Here is a 21,115-nt window from a genome sequence, read left to right on the forward strand (position 1 = left end):
TTTTTAAAAAAATAACAGCTATAAATATCTATTATATTATAATATAAAATAAAATTATTCTAACGGCCTTCGAGGCGACGCCATGGTGTCGCTCTCCTTCTCTTCTTCTGTCCGCCCTTGATCTGCCATCCTTTTGCCATACCCGTCGTCGCCGCTCCTCACCAACCCTAAACATAAACTGCAGCCCCTACCGTTGAAAGCTCCGTTGCAGGTTAGCGAGGAGAATCCCGTTGGTCGCCGCCTTGTCTGCTCCGATCCAGGGATCGGAACCATCGAAAGAGATGGAAATGGAAGTGATGGACCGGTTCGTGGAGGTGGCCAACACGTCGCCGCTGCTGCCGGGGAGGTGCCTCGGAAATACTTTCGCCGGAGCTTCGTGATCATCGATAAGGAGGATCTCAGTATGCATCTCCCTCTCCTATATATGTTTTCTTCTTCTTCTTGGATTTATATAAATTTTTTGTTTTGATAGATTTGTTTTAATATGTTGCTCCTCCTGTGTTCATAGGTCCAGTGACGGTTGCGGATAGAGAGGCGGAGGATTCCAATTTCCATCATTTCAATCATATTGGAGAGCTTTCCTAGACATGCTATGTGAGGAAGTTTTTTTTTGTTTGTTTGTTTTGTTTTTCTTGTCCTGCCAGTTAGGAATCAAAAATAAGGATATCGAAATGGCCGACATTTGGTGCAGTTTGGGGGAGGAGAATGGCTGCAGATGTAAGGTGGAGTCTGCTGACTACGTTTGGGTTCTAGATCCAATTGATGGCACCAAGAGCTTCTTTACAGGTGAATTGCTTAAGCTGTTTGCTGGTCAATTATTTTCTATGAAGATGTCTCTGCTGAACGCTTTTCCTATGCTATGGTTTGCAGGGAAACCTTTGTTTGGTACTCTTATTGCTCTTCTGCACAAAGGGAAACCTGTATGACTCATAATCCAATAGGAGTTTTTTTTTTCTTACCTAGTAAATTTACCTTTACAGCGTATCAATGAATATTTTCTGCAAATTTACTCTTTACAATGTATTAATCTTAGGCACTGGAGGAATGTATCCATGTAATAATGACTATATATCTATGTAAGAGAATTATTAGGGGAATGTTTTCATAGTAACACTCATTTGCAACCCATAGTAGAGGTTCTAGGTATCATTAGAATTCAATGTTTCCATCTCATCAATCATAGCCTATCTCCACTATGCACATAGAGCTTCTGAGATTGTTTGGAAAATCTTAACAGAATTCAAAGTAGTGATAAAAACATAATACAACCGAGATAAACATAAGAAATGAACCATGAAAAAAGATGCAAAGGGCTACATATATGAGTACCATTAGAGAATAGGAAGATCGAGGTCAGAGATAAGATTCAGGACAACATACAGTGCTGGGAGAGCAAGTCAGATTCAGGATAACATAGGGTATTGGAAACCACTGGAGTCTCAAGGAGTGGCTATGACATGCCCGACTCTAGATCTTCCACTAAGTCTCGAGTGGCTGAGGCTCTGGTGTGATTATCTTTGTAAGAGAGAATGGTAAAATAAGAACAAATGATGGAGTAGGAATAAGGACTAAAGTAAGAAGAACCTCTACAGTAGACTCAGGAGTAGAGTGTGTTAGAGGAGTAATGGGAAGTATGACACATTCGAATAAATAAAGGTACAATGCAACATAGAAGAGTAACATTAATATCCTTTCTGTAAGTAACCCAGGTTAGTTTTGACTTAGTCAATCAGGTTAAGTTAGGTTCTATTGTGTTTAATCCTTGTGTCTAAGTGTACAGGAGCATAGGCACACAAGAAGTCGAGTGGAAGATGCAGCTAGCGAGAAGGATGACACGGGAAAGGAGTTGACAGACTCGGTGTGTCTGAGGGACGAGGTGCTTCGGAAGAGTACGCTGGCTGATGAGAAGGAAGCACGCGGCGTTTCTAAGGGACGAGAAGCTGGAGCGGAAGACTGCTCAAGGAGAAGGCTGAAGTTGGGTTCTAGTGAGCTCAACTCTGGATAGCTGGAAAATTACCCAAGCGATCGGAGCGGAAGACTGGATAAAAGACAACTCTGAGTTGACCTCTGTCAGGACGTTTGGACCAAGTCCAAGCGCCCCGAGTCCGGGCGCCCGGTCCCGGTGTTGATCATGCGCCCTTTGTTGCGGATCAACTTTTGGTCCATGTCAGCAGCACTCTGTGGATCCAGGCGTCCGGACCGTGATAAGTTCGTGATATAATTTTATCTTCGCACCATTACGTAGTCGTTGCGAGCAGATAAGGCGCACAGCTCGGGGCGCCCGGAGCAGGTCCAGGCGCCTTGAGTTGCCACGTCAGCAAACGACTACTTTCAACCAGTGGGCTATAAATAAAGTCTTGGTCTTCTTCATTTGAGCACAACACTCACTGTAATCGAATTTTCCACCCTGTTCTTCATTTGTCTGAGATGTCAACGTCTTGTACAAGGCTTCTTCGCCTCTAACTTGTATCGAAGGAGTCAACATATAGAACTTCATTTGCTTTGGGTTAGCAACCTCCCCGGTTGCAAACCAAGTAACCTCGGTTGTCTCGTACTTATTTCTTATGCATTTTAGTTTCATTTATTAAAGTGTTATTATTAAATTAAGTCGAAACCTTTCATAAGGATACGTTTTTCAACACCTTCTACATGGTAAATCTAGGAGACAATGTTGGCTCTACCTAGAGACAAGGGATGATTAAAATAAATATGTCCAAAGAGGTGGAAGTAAAGAGCACCACGAGGGAAAGTGTTATGAAAGGGATTTGACTATGAAGAGAAGAAGTGCACATGCAATTTAGATAATCTGCAATGAAAATTTTGTCATCCCAAAACCTAAAAGGAACTTCCATATAAAGTAATAGTGTATGAGTTGTTTCAATTAAACTTTTATTTTTTTCTGTCTCAGTAGTATAATTCTCTCGTGTTGGATGAGGATACCTAGACTGTTACACAGATCAGAAAGAAAGGATTGGAAGATATGAGAATAATATTCTTGACATTGCCTACTTTAGACTTTAAAGGCTAGACAAATTGGGAATCATTTTCTATACTAGGCAAATATGAATTACAGCAGAGAAGAATTCAGATGGGTATTTAGCTAATCAACAGACATAATTCTCGAGATTCATGCCTTCTATTGGTAACTTTCGCTGTACTTAAGTCCTGAATGGAAACATAATCAGCAGTAAAAGCAGTATAGGTTATTGAAGAAAAAGATTGTTGTATTTTTATATATAATTTAAAATCAGTTTACATGCCCTGTATTTAAAGATATACAAAGAAACTAAAAAAGGAAATAGCTAATTACAATTAATTAACTTTTCTAAAAGCTACAGATTTGTACTGCTTGAATATTCCTAAGATCACGCCAATATCTTGACTAAATGATTTTATTTTCAACACTTTCCAACACTCCCTCTCAAGTTGGTTTGAAGATATCTTCCATAGTTAGCTTGCCAATCAAATACTCGAATTGTTTCGATGACAATCCTTTAGTGATTATATCTGCAACCTGCTCGGTAGTTGGAATGTAGGCATACAAATCAGACCATTATCCAGTTTTTCTTTGATGAAGTGCTTATCAATCTCAACATGCATCGTTCTGTCATGAAGAACTGGATTGTGTGCAATGGAGATGGCTACTTTATTGTCACAATATACTTTCATGGGTAATGGATATGAGACTCCCAATTCTTCCAATAATCTCTTGATCCATATTGTCTCACAAACAAAAACCAAGAGCAAGAGCTCGAAACCCAGCTTCGGCACTACTTCTAGCCACCACAAGTTACTTCATGCTACGCCATGTAACCAAATTACCCCCAACAAATGTACAATAGCTGGAAGTTGATCTTCTATCAATGGCACTTCCGGCCCAATCTGCATCGGTGTAAGCTTCGACTTGAAGATGTCCATGTTTTCTAAACAATAGACCTTTTCCTGGAGTTCCCCTCAAATACCTTAAAATCCTATAAGTTGCATCAAAGTGTGTTGGACCTGGAGAGTGCATAAATTGACTTGCAATGCTAACTGCAAAAGCTATATCAGGGTGAGTATGCGAAAGGTAGATAAGCCGATAGTTGTCAATAGCCCCAATAGCCCTCGCTATAGCGAATAACGAGGCGAGGCGACGGCCTAGGGCGATGAGGGGCTACACGCAACGATCTTGACGATAGCGATCGCTATTGGCGCTATCCTTGCTATAGCGAGGATAGCAATAGCTCCCATAGCAGGGCTATTGCAAAGTGTAGCATAAATTTGTTTTTTTAACCCTTTTGCATAATTTTTTAGGCTCAATTTTTAAAGGTCCATTACATAATTTTTTGGGGCCTATTTTTAAAAAAACTGGATCACTGCTCTCAAACCCTCCTAAGAAACCCTACCCATTATTTTTTTTATAAAACTGGATCGCTGATTTCGCTGCTCTCCTAAGAAACCTGCGCAAGGGACCACTGCTTCTCCTCTGATCTCTGCCTCGCCTCACCTCGCTCTCCTGCTTCTTCCACTCTGTGTAACCTTCTCCTCCTACTGGTTGTGCGCTTTGTTTCTAAATATCACAAGGTAATAAACACACCCAATTCCTCGCTATCTACACCTGTTTGATGAATGAGTGTGCACATCTTGAAATAAATGTTTCTAGATTCTGGAACATTTAATCTTACAAAGAAGATATAAAAATAAGGAAAAGTTATGGACAAAGTAGATACCTTGTTCAAAACAGACACCTTGTTAATAATAAAGAAATATAAATGTTTCTGGATTCTTAATCCAGAAATATATTACCTTGTTTTTATATCTTCTTTTTAATCTATCCAGAAATATATTACAAGAATCCAAAAATATATTACCTGGGTAATAAACTCACTCCATTCCACATTGATTAAAGTTTTGTTTTTTCCTTTTTTTTCAGAGTTTAAAAGATGGAAAACTTACAAGAAGATATATATAAAAAAAAAGAAGATATTGTATGGAATTATGGGAGGATGGTCAACCCAGACAAGATTATTGATGGAATAATATGCAAACTTTTGCCAAAAAGTTACAAAGGGTGGGATAACAAGGCTCAAACAACATCTTGTTGGAGGATTTAAAAATACAAAACTTTGTCCAAAAGTCCCAGCAATGGTTAAGCAAGAAATGAAAGATCACTTTGAAGAAAAGTTAGCCCAAAAAACTGTCATGGATTCCATACCTCACTTTGATGACGTTTTTAACATAGAAGAAGAGCAAGGAGAGGATATTGACTCACACAGGGATCCCTCTAGTAGAAAGAGGTCGACATCTATATCTTCCTCGGCCAACTCGTCAATATTACAGCCCAAAAAACCTCGGCAGTTGGGACCTATAAATGCTTTCTTTAAGCTGGAAGCCAAGAATCAAGGTGGCAAAGGACCCCAATTTAATGAAGTTAAAAAAAAACTGAGGCCTGATGCAACTCAAAATTTTGCAAGGTTGATGTATGATGCTGGAATCACATTCAATGAAGTCAAATATGACAGTTTCAAGCCAATGATCGAAGCAATTGGACAATATGGTCCTGGGATGAAACCACCTAGTTATCATGAGGTGAGAGAACCTTTGTTGAAAGAAGAGATCAACCATACAATTCTGATTTTGAAACAGAATGAAGAAGAGATGGCGAAGAATGGTTGTACTTTAATGGCTGATGGGTGGAGAAATAGAAAGGGGAGATCACTTATCAATTTCTTAGTGAATACCCCAAAAGGCAGCATGTTTATTGAATCAGTTGATGCATCTAGCTACTCTCATACTGGTGAGAAGATGTTTGAGTTGCTTGACAAGTTTGTACAAAAAGTTGGGGTGCATAATATTGTTTAAGTGGTCACCGACAGTGCATCGAATAATGTTTTTGCCGGTGAGAAAATCTAATATACTAACTTACATAATCTTGTAAATTTCATAAATTAGTTTGATTAACTAACCTATTATGCTTTTGTTCTTTACAGGAAAGAAGTTGATGGATAAATATCCAAACTTGTATTGGGGTGCGGCACATTGTTTGCATTTGATGTTTGAGGACATATTCAAAATGCCGGATTTGAAGAGGGCGCTTGAGCGGGCAATCATTGTTAACAGATATATTTACAACTGAACTATGTTGTTGAACATGATGAGAGAGTTCACCGGCCAAAGAGACCTTATAAGGCCAGCTAAAACTCATTTTGCCACTACTTTCTTGGCTATGAGAAGCATTCAGCAGCATAAGCAAAATTTGAGAAAGATGTTTACTTCAGAAAATTGGAGTAAAAGCAAATTCGCGAAGGAACAGATGGGTAAGCAAGCACAGAAAATTATATTGATGCCTTCGTTTTGGAATTCTATCATTTATTATGGCAAAAAGGCGAATACGCTCGCCCCCAGCGCCCTCGCCATTCGTCCCAAGGCCAACATGGAGGAGGTAAATCACGGGCAGCTACTAGCCTTTGGAAAAGTGACTAGCACATAAGGGAGATATTTACCTCGGCTTTGTCGAGATTCGAACCCCAGACCCCAAAAGCCTACCATGGGTTATATATATGAGGCAATGGATAGGGCTAAGGAGAAAATAGCAAAAGCCTTTGGTAATAATGAGGATAGGTACAAAGATGTTTTTGAGATAATTGACCATAGGTGGCAGTTGCAGCTCCATCAAGACTTGCATGCAACGGGTTATTTCTTGAACCCCGTGTTCTTTTACTTAAATTCTGAGATAGAACAAGATGAAGAAGTAGTTATGGGGTTGTACAATTCAATCAGTAGGTTGACTGATGATCTTGAGTCAAAGGGAACAATACATACAGAGTTGTTAAAATACAAATAAGTCGAAGGTCTTTTTGGGAAGCAAATTGCAATCCAAATGAGAAAGGTTGTATCACCAAGTATGAAAATATGTTTACTCCTTTTTTTTTAAAATAAATTCAATGAGAAAAATTAATATAACTACTGTTATTAACTAGTTGCATGGTGGAACTCGTATGGAGCTTCGACACCAAAGTTGCAAAGACTTGTCCAGAAGATACTTAGTCTCACTTGTAGTTGTTCTGGTTGTGAGCGCAAGTGGAGTGTGTTTGAATATCTAAGCCTTTATAATATTACACTTTTTATTTTATATTACTGTGAAATTTTAAGAATTCGTTCTCATGTCTCGTGCACAATTTGATTCCAAGAAAAGGAATAGATTGGAGCAAAAACGCCTAAATGATTTGGTGTTCATTACGTACAACAGAGCTCTGAGGCGTAGATACGATAGTCATGATACCATCGATCCTATCATATTGAGTAAAACAGATGATGGAAATGAATGGTTGGTAGGGAGACTGGAGGATGAAGAGCTTGACTTTATTCATGATGGTGATGATTTGACTTGGCTAGATGTTGTTGGAGTAAATGAAGCTCCTTATACATTGAGAAAATCCAAAGGGGCCTCGAAAGTGACCCCTACATCTACGCGAGCCTCAAAGATGACCAGATCTACACCTACAGGAAGTTTGAAGGCGTCCACATCTAAGTCTAGAGGAAAAGGCCAATAGGAACATCTACTACACTTAATCTTGTAGATGAAGAGGATGAATTCGATTTTGATGAAGAAAGTGAAGAGGAGAATGATGCCGAGCGTTATGCAATTCCAACTGAAGAAGATGGTCTCGATCTTGATGAAGATGAAGATGAATTTTAGATTATGTTTTTTTATTTTTAGAATTGAGGTTTTATATGCCTTATATATTTGTTATTTAAGTATGAACTATTGAATTGATGTTACTATATACTGTATATTATATATTTATATACTTGTGGCGCTATACTTTCAAATAACCCTCGCTACGCTATTCGCTATGCGCTATAGCCACGTGTGCCCTTTGCACTACAGGGTGCTATGCGCGATTGACAACTATGGATAAGCCTCTCAACTAGTCGTTGGTACTGATCTTGTTGGGGATGCAATCAAAGTCCCACATTGAAAAAATATGAAAAAGATTATCAGTTTAAAAGGATGTAAGATATCTCCATTGGCATGAGACCTTTTGGTTAGAGCTCAAAAATAAAATCACGAGAGATTAGGCCCAAAGTGGACAATATCATGTCATTGTAGAGATATGTAAATATCCTTTAGAGACAACAAATGGTATCAGAGTCATGATCTAAACCAGATGTCATATGGGGTGGCCTTAAACGAAGTTGCGGAGAGGCCTGGAGCAAGTCAGGGTGACCGAATGCTTGAGGGGAGACTCGGAGTATATTATGACCGGATGCGGATACTTGCGCGGAGGTCCAGAGTAGGTCAGGATGATTGGATGCTTGCGGGGAGGCTGGAAGTAAGTCAAGAATAATCAGATGCTTACGGAGAGGTCCGAAGCATGTCAGGATGATCGGATGCTCGCGAGGAAGCCTAGAGCAAATCAAGGTAATCGGATGTTTGCGGGGAGGCCCGGAGCAGGTTAGGGTGACAGGATGATTGTGGGGAGACACCCAGAGTAGGTCAAGGTGATCGGATGCTCACGGGGAGGTCCAAAGCAAGTCAAGAGTGACCGGATGCTAACGGGGAGGCTCAGACTATAAGAGTAATGGTGGTTGAGGGGAGGATTGTTAGGGATACAATCAAAGTCCCACATTGGAAAGATATGGAAAGGATCATGAGTTTAAAAGATGTAAGATATCTCCATTGGCATGAGGCTATATGGGTAGAGCCTAAAAATAAAGTCATAAGGGCTTAGGCCCAAAGTGGACAATATAATGTCATTATGGAGATATGTGAATATCCTTTGGACACAACAGATCTTTTCTATAAACTTCTTCAAGTTTGGCTGGTTGGAGCTTAATATTAGACTCCATGGGTGTCTTAGCTGCCCTGCAACCTATTGGACATGTTTCCTTGAGAAGGTCTAGAATATATTTCCTTTGTGTAACAAATATACCCTCTTTAGATCGTGCGAACTCCATACGATGGAAGTATTCCAATACTCCTAGTTCTTTGATCTCGAATTCATTGGCAAGCACTTCTTTCAATTTTTTAAGTTCAACATGATCATCTCTAGTTAAGATTGTGTCATCCACATAGACGATCAGGATGGTAATCCTCCCTCTTTTAGAGCATTTGAAAATCATGGTGTGGTCCGCTTCACTTTGGCAATACCCTTGACTTTTAATAACCTTCCTAAATCGCTCAAACTAAACTCTTGGTGACTGCTTAAGTCCATAAAGAGATTTCTTTAAAAAACATACTTTATTTCCGTCATATTTTTCCTTGAATCCTGATGACAACTCCATGAACACTTCCTCTTCTAAGTATCCATTTAGGAAGGCATTCTTCACATCTAATTAGTGTAAAGGTCAATTAAAATGTACTACTAGAGAGATAAGAACTCGGATTGAATTTATTTTTGCAATTGGCGCAAAAGTTTCTTGATAATCGATTCCATGTGTCTGTGTAAATCCCTTAGCTACGAGTCTAGCTTTGTACCTTTCTATACTACGATCAGCTTTGCACTTAATGGTAAACAACCATTTGCAGCCCACTATTTTCTTTATAACTTGTAAGTCAACAACCTCCCAAGTGTTATTTCTCCAAAGAGCATTCATTTCTTCTAGAAATGCTAACTTCCAATCAAGTGATCTAGATCTTCCGAGATGTTTCTTGGCACAAACAAGTGAGTAATATTTGAGACAAAGGCCCTATAATTGTTGGAAAGTTTATGATACGACAAATATTTGGCAATATGATGATTATTACATGTTCGAACACTGTTCCTAATGGCAATAGGTATATATTGTCAACAGAAAGCATGGTTGCTGGAACAGGAGAATTACCTATAGAATTTTGAGTGTCCAATTGACCTAACTTCGGAAGTGATGATTGAATTTGCACAGGGATAGTTGTATGATCGTCACCCTTTTGACAAAAATGTTTCCTGCTAAAAACATGAAACTCAGGCAAAGGATTAGGAATCTTTGGTAGTATTTCTCCCCCTGTAAATCATCTACACTTGACACCAATAAACTAGGGTTTTCTTTATTTTCATTAGATAAAACTCGTGTCTCTTGGTTTGTTTCAAAATTTTGGTTGAATTCCAGAAAAAACACATTCAGCATAGGTACAGATGTGTGCCAAAATTGATCTTCACTCTTTTCTATCTCCCCCAGAAGATTATTTTGTTTAAAGAAGGGTTCTTTTTCTCAAAAAAAATGACATCCATACTAACTAAAACTTTTTTTTGTCTTTAGATTCAAACATTTGTATCCTTTTTTATTAGGAGCATAGCCAAGAAAAATGCACTTTTTAGCCCTAGGAGCAAGCTTTAAACGCAAGTGATTTGGTATGGACAAAAATAGTACAATCAAATACCTTTAATGACAAATTAGAAATGATTCTATTTTCAGGAAAAATATTTTCAGACTCTGCAGAGGTGTTATATAATTTAAGATACATGTTGGCATCCTATTAACTAAATAACTTATTGTTAGAACTACATCCCCCATAAATACTCTGGAACATGCATAGAAAGCATTATTGCTCGGGCAACTTCAAGTAAATGTCGGTTTTTTCTTTCAACTAGTCCATTTTGTTGAGGAGTAACATGACAAGTGGATTGGTGTTCAATGCCTTTCTCTTTTAAAAAGGCCCCTAAATATTCGTTAAAGTATTCAATACCATTATCAATTCGAAGAATGCTTATTTTGGTTTGAAACTGATTTTCAACCATAGTGTGGAAATCTTTGAATAATTTTTCAACTTCAAATTTTTCATTCATCAAATAAATCCAACAAAGTTGAGTATGATTGTCAATAAAAGTGACAAACCATTTTTTTCTAGTTGAAGTAGTAATTTTTGAGGGACCCCAAACATCACTGTGAATCAAATAAAATGGTCTTGATGCACGATAAGGCCTTGACTTATATGAAACTCGATGACTTTTTGATAAATGACAAACATCACAATTAAAGGAATTGCAATCCAACTTCTTAAATAAATTTAGAAACAAATGTTTTAAATACGAAAAACTAGGATGTCCTAGTCTATGATGCAAAGCATAATTTTTTCACAAACAGAGGTAGAATTAGAACTACCACTTTAGTCATCAGCTTGTTTATTGCAAGAAGAGTTGTCAACAAAATAGTAGAGGCCTCCTAACATCCTAGCATTGCCAATCATCATCCCAGAATTCTGGTCCATAAATTCACAGTGGGAGTCAAAGAATACAACACGACAATGAGAATCTTTCGATAACTTACTAATAGATAAAAGATTGCAAGAAAGTTTAGGAACATGAAGGATGGAATTCTGTTCAATTTTTTCTAAAATTTTGACTGAACCTGTCCCTGCAATAGGCGAAAAACTCCCACATGCAATTCTAACTTTCCTATGGCCAGAGCAAGGAAAATAAGATTCAAATAAATAGGATAGATTTTTCATATGATATGATGCACTCGAGTCAATGATCCAAGGTGTGGAATTGAAGGTGCTAGATAGGGCTGTGGAAGTATTATCAGATGTCGGATTAGATTTAAGCAGCTTCAAGAGTTGATCTACCCGCTCTTTGGTGAAGAAACTGGCCTTGACTTCATTTTCTAAAGGAGTCCTAGAGCTGTTTTTGTCTCCAGATTTGCTGCCCTTCAAATTTGCTAGTTTCCCATGAAGTTTCCAGCGAGTATCTCGAGTATGGCGTGGTTTATTACATTAATCACACCAAACTCGAGGTTTTCCTTTAGTTTTTCACTTATTATTGTTTGACCAAGCAGCGTTAGCATTAGCAACCGATAATGCCGAGCTTTCAAGGGATCCACCAGTCCCCTTTTTGCCGAGCATGACATTCTAACGACTTTCCTCTCACCGTACTTCAGAAAATACCTCTCCAATCGATGGAAGGGGTTGTCTGCCAATTATTCTACCCCTTCACGAAATTCAACATTCAATCTTACCAAAAACTTTATAAATCCTATTACTCTCCACCATCTTTCGATGATGAATGTTATCTTCAGTACTTTTCCATTCATAATCATCAATAAACAGATCCATGTCCTGCTACCGGCCTTTCAGGATATTGAAGTATCTCGTCACACTATCTCCCCCTTGCCGAATCTCTCCAAGACACAACTATAACTCATAAACTTGTGACTAGTTGCCAAGATTAGAATATATCTGACAAATATTATCCCAAAGTTCTTTGGTAGTGTAGTTGGCACTAATGTCTTCCTCCATAGAATTGACCAACCAAGCCATTACCATGGAATTCTCTGCATCCTACGTTGCAAAGGTTGAACCTATTTTTGCAGGTGCTTTGGTTTCACCAGTGAGATATCCGATCTTTCCCCTTCCTCGGATGTACATCCTAACTAATTGAGACCACCTCAAAAAATTACCTTTAGTGAGTCAGATTGTGGTGATTTGAACATGATGAGACCTATCATGGGAATTCTTGGTTTCAGTGGTTTTAGAAGTCACAATAGGAGAGGAATCGAGAACTTCAGACATGGTGAAAGAAAGAAAAGAAATTGGCTGCTAGGGTTTTAAAAAAAAAACACGAGAAGTAGCCCTGATACCAAATCCTGTATTTAAAGATATACAAAGGAACTAAAAAAGGAAATAGCTAATTACATTAATTAACTTTCCTAAAAGCTACATATTTGTACAACTTGAATATTCCTAAGATCATTCCAATATCTTGACTGATTGATTTTATTTTCAACACTTTCCAACAGAGAATTTAGTATCCGGTGAGTTTTCTTATAAAGAATAAATGAAATCTAGGCATATAAAAGACATGACAAAGTAGTAATCATGAGGTTGGAATGACTAGATCAACATCCTTTATAGTTGAGAGTCACCCATTTGCCAGAATACTATGAATAGGATTACATGGCGGTGCAAGACAGAGAAAAGGGATATGATACCAGATGCATGCTCAGAGGCTTCTGAATCCAAGTTGCTTGATCCAGTAATCTATATTATGAAAGCAGTCGAATCATGAAACAATGATGACACAAATTGACTTAATGCACCTTGAATGGTCTGCCACTCAAGAAATTGTTGGTACTTAGTTGATATACCAAGAGTAAAAGCTCTGTTTCTAAGAAAACCATCTGGTTTGAGTCGATTCATCTCTTTGGCAATACCTGAAACACTTGGTGGCGATAACATATGGAGTCTACTGCTTGCTGGAAGAAGTTTTGCAAAAAACTGATTTAGAGTCTGCAGAAACTTCTCAATAGTAGAAGGTTTGCTTTCTGGGAGAAACAGAAACATGTCTGAGAAACAAATTTGGAAGACACAGGAGAGCAGAAGAGCAATTCTAATATGCTTATGTACTGAAGATCTGGAAACATATGCATTAGGAAGTGTGAGTTGGATCAGCAGCAGCAGATTGACGCATCTCAAAAATCCAGTGTCTCCAGGAAGTGGAAGAAATGCTGGGTCGCCCCTGCTAGAAAGAAATGTGAAGAAGAAATCTAAGAGAAATGGGCTGAAGGAATGTGCCGATTTATTGAAACCATGTGAAAACAGAAGCTCGCTGAAAAATAAAGCAAGAAATTTGAAATCAGCAGAAATAAACACACAGCAGAGAAGCAAAGATGCAAATGCATGAATCCCAAACAGGGAGAAATCTGAGAAAATTAGATGTGGTCGAGAAGCACGGCTGTGAGGTGCCATGAGTAGGAAGAATCAATGATCTGCTTAGTGATGTAACAATGACTGAGACCAAGACATTAATTCCAATTCTCATGCCTTGTTGAATGGGAAAAATTAAAATAGATTATTATTGTTGTTATTTTACCTCTAAGGCTGGTATATTTACAATCAAGCCTTATTCGATTTAGACTTAAGTCCTAAACAATTTATATTGGAGTCAGATTAACACCTATCAGACTATTAGGCAGGAATAATTGTGTTGCTTTCCTTTATTCATAGACTGAACATTACATTCCTGTGTTTGTACATCTTGGTAAGCAGTTTGTTTTTCCTTAGCTCATTATAAGAAATAAGGTTATGTTCATGGTTTAAAGTACTGTGTCGAAACAGACGAAACGTCTTGTTCCGCTCGGTGATCGGCACTGGCACGACCCTGGCACCAGACCCACGACAAGTGTGATGTGTTGCGCGACCCCGTGGTCACAGCGGAAGGGTCGCTCAACCCTGCAACAGTAGCGGAGGGGTCGCATAACCCTTCCGTTACCGTCGCGGAGGCAACGTGGCCGCCGAAGGAGACGCAATCCCCGTAGCCATGGCTGGTCGCGCAACCCCACGACAGCACCGAAGTTGTGCGGGCTCGCGAGTGGTGTCGGATTTCAGATTTTTTTTTAATTAAACTTAGGTTAATTATTTTAATTAACTCTTAGCTATGATAGAGATAATCTAAAGAGACTTTATTAAACCCTAATAAAATTATCTAATTAATTTTATATTTCATTTATTTTAATTTAAAATTTATAATAAATTTTTTATTTATTTATTTATCTATTTTCATATCTTTCCCTTTTTTAGAAGATTATTTTTTATCTTGTTTATTTTTTAAATATTTATGTTAAATATTTTAGTTTTTAATTAATATATTTTATATTTTAAAAATACCGAAACTATATCGGCACAACACGATACGGTACTGAATTCGTATCGTTCCGGTCCAAGACCAAAACCTCGATACGGGTCCAAATTTTAAACATTGGTTATGTTTATGTTGTATTTCACTGTTCTCTTACAAAAATATCCCATAATTGTTAATAGTTTTTCTTTTCCTTTATCCCTAGACTGACCTGAGCTACTCTTTTCTGTCCTTGTTTGAACATCTTTGTGAGAAATTCTTTTTCTTTTTCCCTTATAAGAATTAGAATTATGTATAATGTTGTATGTTATGTTCTCTTGCAAAATTATTCCACAACCATTCTATTATTGTGGTTTAAAATGTCACTGATAAAATTATTCCACGACTATTCTCCATGTAGTCTGATTTATTGCAATTATGAGTTAGTAACCTTCCACATAAGTTTTCTTCTACTATTCCAGATTCTTGGCATTATTGATCAACCAATTTTAAGAGAAAGATGGGTTGGGGTTGGTGGGAGAAGAACAACAATGAATGAACAGGCTGTTTCGATGCATGCATGCAGCAAACTATCCCAAACTTGTATGCAGAATAAAACTTGAGAAATACTAATTTTACATCTAACTAGATATTGAAACACTATGTAACAAAAGCCTTGGCGCAATGAGGGATAATACCTTGTATAAACTAGAACGTTTCTTCTTACAGGTGCACAACAAGCCCTCATCTCTTTAGTGGAGATGCAGAAAAAGCAATTTGGCATGTAAGAGATAAGGTCAGATAGTCATTCTTTATAATACTCTTGATTGTTCATTAGATGAGCAATTGCCAAACTATTGTCTGGATTTCTGTCAAACAATGAGATAGATACATTTGATGAACACTTACTCTTTGATTTTGGCTTTATGTAATGCCAGGTAAAAGTTCCACTATATGGATGTGATTGCTATGCTTATGCTCTTCTAGCTTCTGGATTTGTCGATCTTGTTATAGAATCTGGGCTTAAGGTGATTACTTCTGTTCTCAATTAAACTAGTTATTTTATGCCTAAGTTTAATGGAATTTACTGATACAAGTTTGCACAGACGCAAGTGCAACACACCAGCCCCTGTCAATGTGTGAACAAGTCACCGTTCATAACCCTTCTTTTTACCCAGATCATTTAATCAAAGTGCATTTGCTAATCCGTGAAACCTTCACCTAATTCTTACCTTGTCTGCTTTTGAACTACATGAACTTTGGTCGTATAAATAGATAAAATTGAAATTGAAGGTTTCTTAACTAGCAGTGATTTAGTTTATAAACTTTTGCTAAGACATACTTCAAATGGCATGAATGCCATCCATCCTCCAATATTTCTCATGTAAAAGACTGTTAAATAATGAATGTAATACAAACTACCATCGTGAGAAATATCCAGTGTTTTCTGCTCATTTATTGTCTCAATTCTCAGCCCAACGACGTCCTCTCATTAGTGTAATAGAAGGTGCTGGGGGATCAATAACTGATTGGAAAGGGAATAGCGTTCACTGGAATGTCATGCCCAATTCACAACCGAGTATGTCTTCCTGCTCTTTCTGGCCTTGATTTGCTCTCTGTGGAAGTTATAACTCCTTGTTTTTTTCTGCAAAACATCATATGTTAATTTTGGACGCCCCACACGGTCAATCTCATAGTAATCTAAGAAAAGTAAATCAAAAAATCAAACAAGTCATCACATGGAAGGTTTTTTATGCCAGCTTTATTGGAAATTGACTTTATCCATTTCTATAAATCTATCATAATGACCAACTCAGTTATTCCCGGGGCAGTTATAACTCCTTTCATCTCATGCAAGAGTTGTTAAAATTCCACTGATACTTTCTGTCCATGCAATTAAGTGCTTTACTGAATCCCACTGAACTCGTCTGTTGAAAACACAATCGTTCACTTCTCAGCCTTAACTTTGCATAGTTTGATATTAACTACGGTATGGAAGGATGGGTGCCCTTACAGTTGCAAAGTTACAGTTGCAAAGTGCGGATGAGGAAGGGAAAAAAGTTTACGGTAGAAAATTATCCGGAGAAAGGGAAGAAAACAGAGTGAAGAAATCACAGACCGGCTTTGGATGAGATACAGTCGAAGTAAGCTGGTTTTAACACTGCGGGCGGTCTTCCGTGAGTTCTGAATCCTTCTAAAATTATTTATTTATTTATTTGTCAAGCTTATTCCATGTCTCTTTGTTGACTACGGGCAACCATGCAGACCCATTCCGGCCACTCCCCTCCCCTCCTCTCCTTCCCTTCTCCTCCCATCTCTCATTCTCCCTCCTCCCTTATCTCCCTCCTCAAGCTCTCCAGCTCCCTCCATGGCGTCCGTCAACTCCACGCCCTCGCCATCAAGACAGGCCTCTTCCGCGATCCCCTCGTCGCTGCTGAAATCCTCCGGTCCTCCGTCCTCTCCCAGCGCCGCGACCTCCGCTACGGTCGCTCGGTGTTCGACCAAATGCCCGAGCCCAATTGCTTCTCCTGGAACACCCTCATTCGAGCTTACGCTGAGAGCGAAGAGGCACCCTCCCACGCCCTCGCCCTCTTCGCGCAGATGCTCCTCTCCAGCACCACCACACAGCCCAACCAGTATACCTTCCCGTCAGTGTTGAAGGCTTGCGCTTGCATTCAGGCAGCTGAAGCAGGAACGCAGATCCATGGCCAAGTCGTGAAGCTCGGTTGGAGCGATGACGCTTTTATTCTTACCAATTTGGTAAGGATGTACTCGTCTTGTGGGTTCATGCAAGATGCCTGCAAGTTAGTTGACAGCTCGTTGTTGCCTGACGCCGATGCCAGTGTCGTCTTGCATAACACTCTGATCGATGGATTTTTCAGGCTTGGCATGGTTGAACAAGCACGGCAATTGTTTGACAGAATGCCAAACAAAAGTGCCATTTCTTGGAACGGAATGATATCCAAGTGTGCACAGATTGGTTTGTTTAAAGAAGCCATCGCTCTTTTCAGGAAGATGCAAATGGAAGGCATGGAGCATAATTTTGTCACTCTTGTTAGTGTTCTCCCTGCAATTTCGCATATGTGTGCCCTTGAATTGGGTGAATGGGTCCATGCATATGCCGAGAAGAACGTCATAGAAATAGATGATGTGCTCGGGTCTGCCCTCGTCGACATGTACTCCAAGTGCGGAAACATTAACAAAGCGATTCAGGTATTCGAACAGCTACCGAAGCACAATCCTATTACATGGAGTGCTATGATTTCAGGGCTAGCAATGCATGGTAGGGCAGCAGAGGCACAAGATTGTTTTCAGAGGATGGAAAAAGCTGGAGTAATACCAACTGACATTGTTTTTGTTGGAGTTTTGAATGCCTGTAGTCATGCAGGCCTGGTGGAAGAAGGCAAGTCATACTTCAGAAGAATGGTAAATGTGCATGGTCTAAGACCCAAACTCGAGCACTATGGTTGTATGGTTGATTTGCTCGGTCGTGCGGGGCTTCTGGAAGAGGCTGAGGAGCTTGTGCTTAGCATGTCTGTGAATCCAGATGATGTTATTTATAAAGCGCTGCTATCATCTTGCAAAATGCATGGCAATGTTGAGATCGGAATGCGAGCTGCCAAGCGCCTTATGGAGCATTTCTCCTCAGATGGTGATTCAATGGTTCTTTTATCCAACTTCTACGCTTCCTTAGGGGACTGGGGTACTGTTTCCCAGGTGAGACTGATGATGAAGGAACTGGACATAAAGAAAGATCCAGGTTGCAGTTGGATTACAGTAAATGGGAGAATTCATGAGTTTGTTGTAGAAGACAATACCCATCCACAGAGCCGAAAGATCCATTTGATGCTAGCCGAGATGGCTGACAAACTACATGAGGCTGGATACGTACCAGATACAACACAAGTCACGCTAAATATTGTGAAAGAGGAGAAGGAGAGCACACTTCTCTACCACAGCGAGAAGATAGCAATTGCTTTTGGCTTGATCAGCACCAACCCCGGCACCACACTGCATGTGGTGAAGAACTTACGCATTTGTGGGGATTGCCATTCCTCAATAAAGCTTATCGCAAAGGTATATGGACGGAGAATAATTGTGAGGGATCGTAGTCGATTCCACCATTTTGAGGAAGGACTTTGCTCTTGCAATGACTACTGGTGATAGCTCAATTTTCACAGAGATAGCATTGGCACCGCTCTTATTTCGGCATTTCTTCATGGGAGGCAATGCTGTTCTCAGCAATCTGTTGTTTAAGCAACAAGTCGATTCATTCAGTGGTTAATCACAAACATATGCTTCATCACTAGCTTATTTGCCATGAGATCAACCCTAACAAAGGTTCTGTTGTCTAGAAGGAAATGTCGCCTAATTCAGTTGCAACTTGCCCTTTCATCACCCATAACAGGTACAACTGTGAGAAGATATACACAAACTAACGTTCCTGTGATTGTACATGTTGCCTACCACTAATTAAAAACTAAGTATGCAACTCCTTCCTCAATCACAGTGGAGAAGAGGAGCTTGAATTATGCAAAAAAAAAAAAAAAACATATATTTTTCAAAAAATATTTCAATATATAATGATCCGGTGGTAAGGAGTGGGGGTCAATAGAGGAAGGGGTCAACGACACGGAAGAGTCAAAAGTCCGGCTGAGTGGGGAGGAAGTCTCCCGGCCGACCGGCTTGAGTAGATCCCGGGCCGGCACGAAGACAGCTCGACCTTGGGTCGAGCTTCCGACGCTCACAAGCTCCCTTATAGAGGAACCTCTAGGCCGAGTAGTCAAGCTGTTCGGCCAAACTACAGAACAATTAGCTGGTGCCCCATCCGAGTATGTGATCGAGCGATCGTCTCACCCGGTCCAAGGTGCGTGTATACCCGAGCGCCCGGGAGGCCGAGCGATCAGTCCGTCCGGCCCAATTAGAGACAAAGGGCTTAAAAGAGGACAAAAGGGGCAGCTAGTGATATCATTCTCGAGACACCTGCCGCCGACAAGCAACATGGTCGGCGGTCGGGCCGTACCAAGGATCGTACGGAAGAAGTTTCTGCTGCCGTGGCAGAGATATGTTCGGACAATTGCGGTATGACGTCAGACATACTTTTCTGACACAACCATTCTAAGGTACGCTTTGAGGAACGTGCATGTCTTGGGAAGCGTGCACGCGCCTCTCCGGGGTCCTATATAAAGACCCCCAGACTTCGACGGAGGTATGATTTTTTTCCTCATCTACTGTAGCCACAGTCTCTATTCTGCCTCTGTTTCTCCTCGCCATCACCTGACTTGAGCGTCAGAGGGTCGTCGCCGAGAACTCCTTCCCAGCCCGGCTTTTTTTGTAGGTTCATTGGAGGCTTACATCACTGCGGAGATCACCCGGGAACAGCAGAGGGTGCCACGTCCCCAGTTTCCATCGACTCAGCGAGCGGACAGGATCAAATTGGCGCCGTCTGTGGGAACGCACCTGAATCCGAGCCGAGAAGATGGAAGAAACTGGACGCCAACTCATGGTAACGCTCTCTCCCGAGGAGCTCGAGGCACTCATCCAGGCACGAGCTGCAAAAATGGTGGAGCAACAGCAGAAGGCCCAAGTCGAGAGGATAGCGCAACAGGCCGCCTCGGTTTCTGGAGGCCGAGCATCAATGGAGGACCGACCGGAACAATATTCTACTTGGGCTCAGAACAAGGGGCAGACCGGCACACCAGGAGACGCGTCGGCCGCACCTATTCCATTCCATCGGGCACTGTTCCAGACTCCGTCGGAGTTGGCCCTAGCCAACCAGGGATCGTCCGATGAAGCACCCGTGCGGGACGCTAGAAAGGGGAAAGCATCGCGCGCAGAGTCATCCCCCGAGCGGGTCAATCGCCAATTCTCTGAGATGATCTTACAAGACCCTCTCCCCAAGCATTACGCTCCAATATCGATCGGGGAGTATAGTGGTGTAACCGATCCGGACGACTATCTCGGTAAGTTCGATAATGCTGCCACTCTTCATCAATACACCGACGGAGTCAAATGCAGAGTCTTCCTTACTACATTGTCTGGTTTGTCTCAACGTTGGTTCTGGAGGTTGCCAGACGGATCAATTAAGAGCTTCAGAGATTTCCGAACGGCATTCCTCCATCACTTTGCCAACAGCCGACGCTATCAGAAGACTAGTGTCAGCCTCTTTTCCATGAAGCAAGGGCCAAGAAAAACTCTCCGAGCCTACATCCAGCGCTTCAACCAAGCAGCTATGGACATTCCCTCGGTCTCGTCTGAAACAATGATGCATGCTTTTACACAAGGCTTAGTCGACGGGGACTTTTTTCGCTCACTCATCAAGAAGCCGCCTCGCGACTACGACCACATGCTGAAAAAGGCAAGTGAGTATATTAATGTGGAGGAAGCGCAGGCGGCCCGAAAGAAGGAAGCGTCGGGCGAGCCCCTAGCCCAAACCGAACGGAGAACACACATCAACCAGCAACCGCCAAAATGACCCACGTGCCGAGGGGATGAGGCCACCTCAAGATTCCAGGGCGCCCGCCGTTCAGCACATTGCGACCGAGCGGCCTCGACAAAAAGGCAAGGTATGGACGCCCATGTTTTGCAAAATCCATCAATCA

The 21,115-nt window shown here is 40.5% G+C and overlaps 1 protein-coding gene and 1 pseudogene across 1 annotated transcript; both read left to right on the forward strand.

Annotated features, from left to right (window-relative positions):
• Positions 1–45: 45 nt before the first annotated feature.
• On the forward strand, positions 46–16,920 carry LOC122006675 (annotated as a pseudogene).
• On the forward strand, positions 16,734–18,981 carry LOC122006674 (pentatricopeptide repeat-containing protein At5g48910-like). Its single transcript, XM_042562260.1, has one exon. The coding sequence runs from the start codon at positions 16,773–16,775 to the stop codon at positions 18,675–18,677; it is 1,905 nt and encodes a 634-aa protein (XP_042418194.1). The 5' UTR covers positions 16,734–16,772; the 3' UTR covers positions 18,678–18,981.
• The last annotated feature ends 2,134 nt before the right edge of the window (positions 18,982–21,115 follow it).

The sequence above is a fragment of the Zingiber officinale genome, chromosome 7B (genome assembly GCF_018446385.1).
Source record: "Zingiber officinale cultivar Zhangliang chromosome 7B, Zo_v1.1, whole genome shotgun sequence".
In the NCBI taxonomy this organism is placed as follows: domain Eukaryota; kingdom Viridiplantae; phylum Streptophyta; class Magnoliopsida; order Zingiberales; family Zingiberaceae; genus Zingiber; species Zingiber officinale.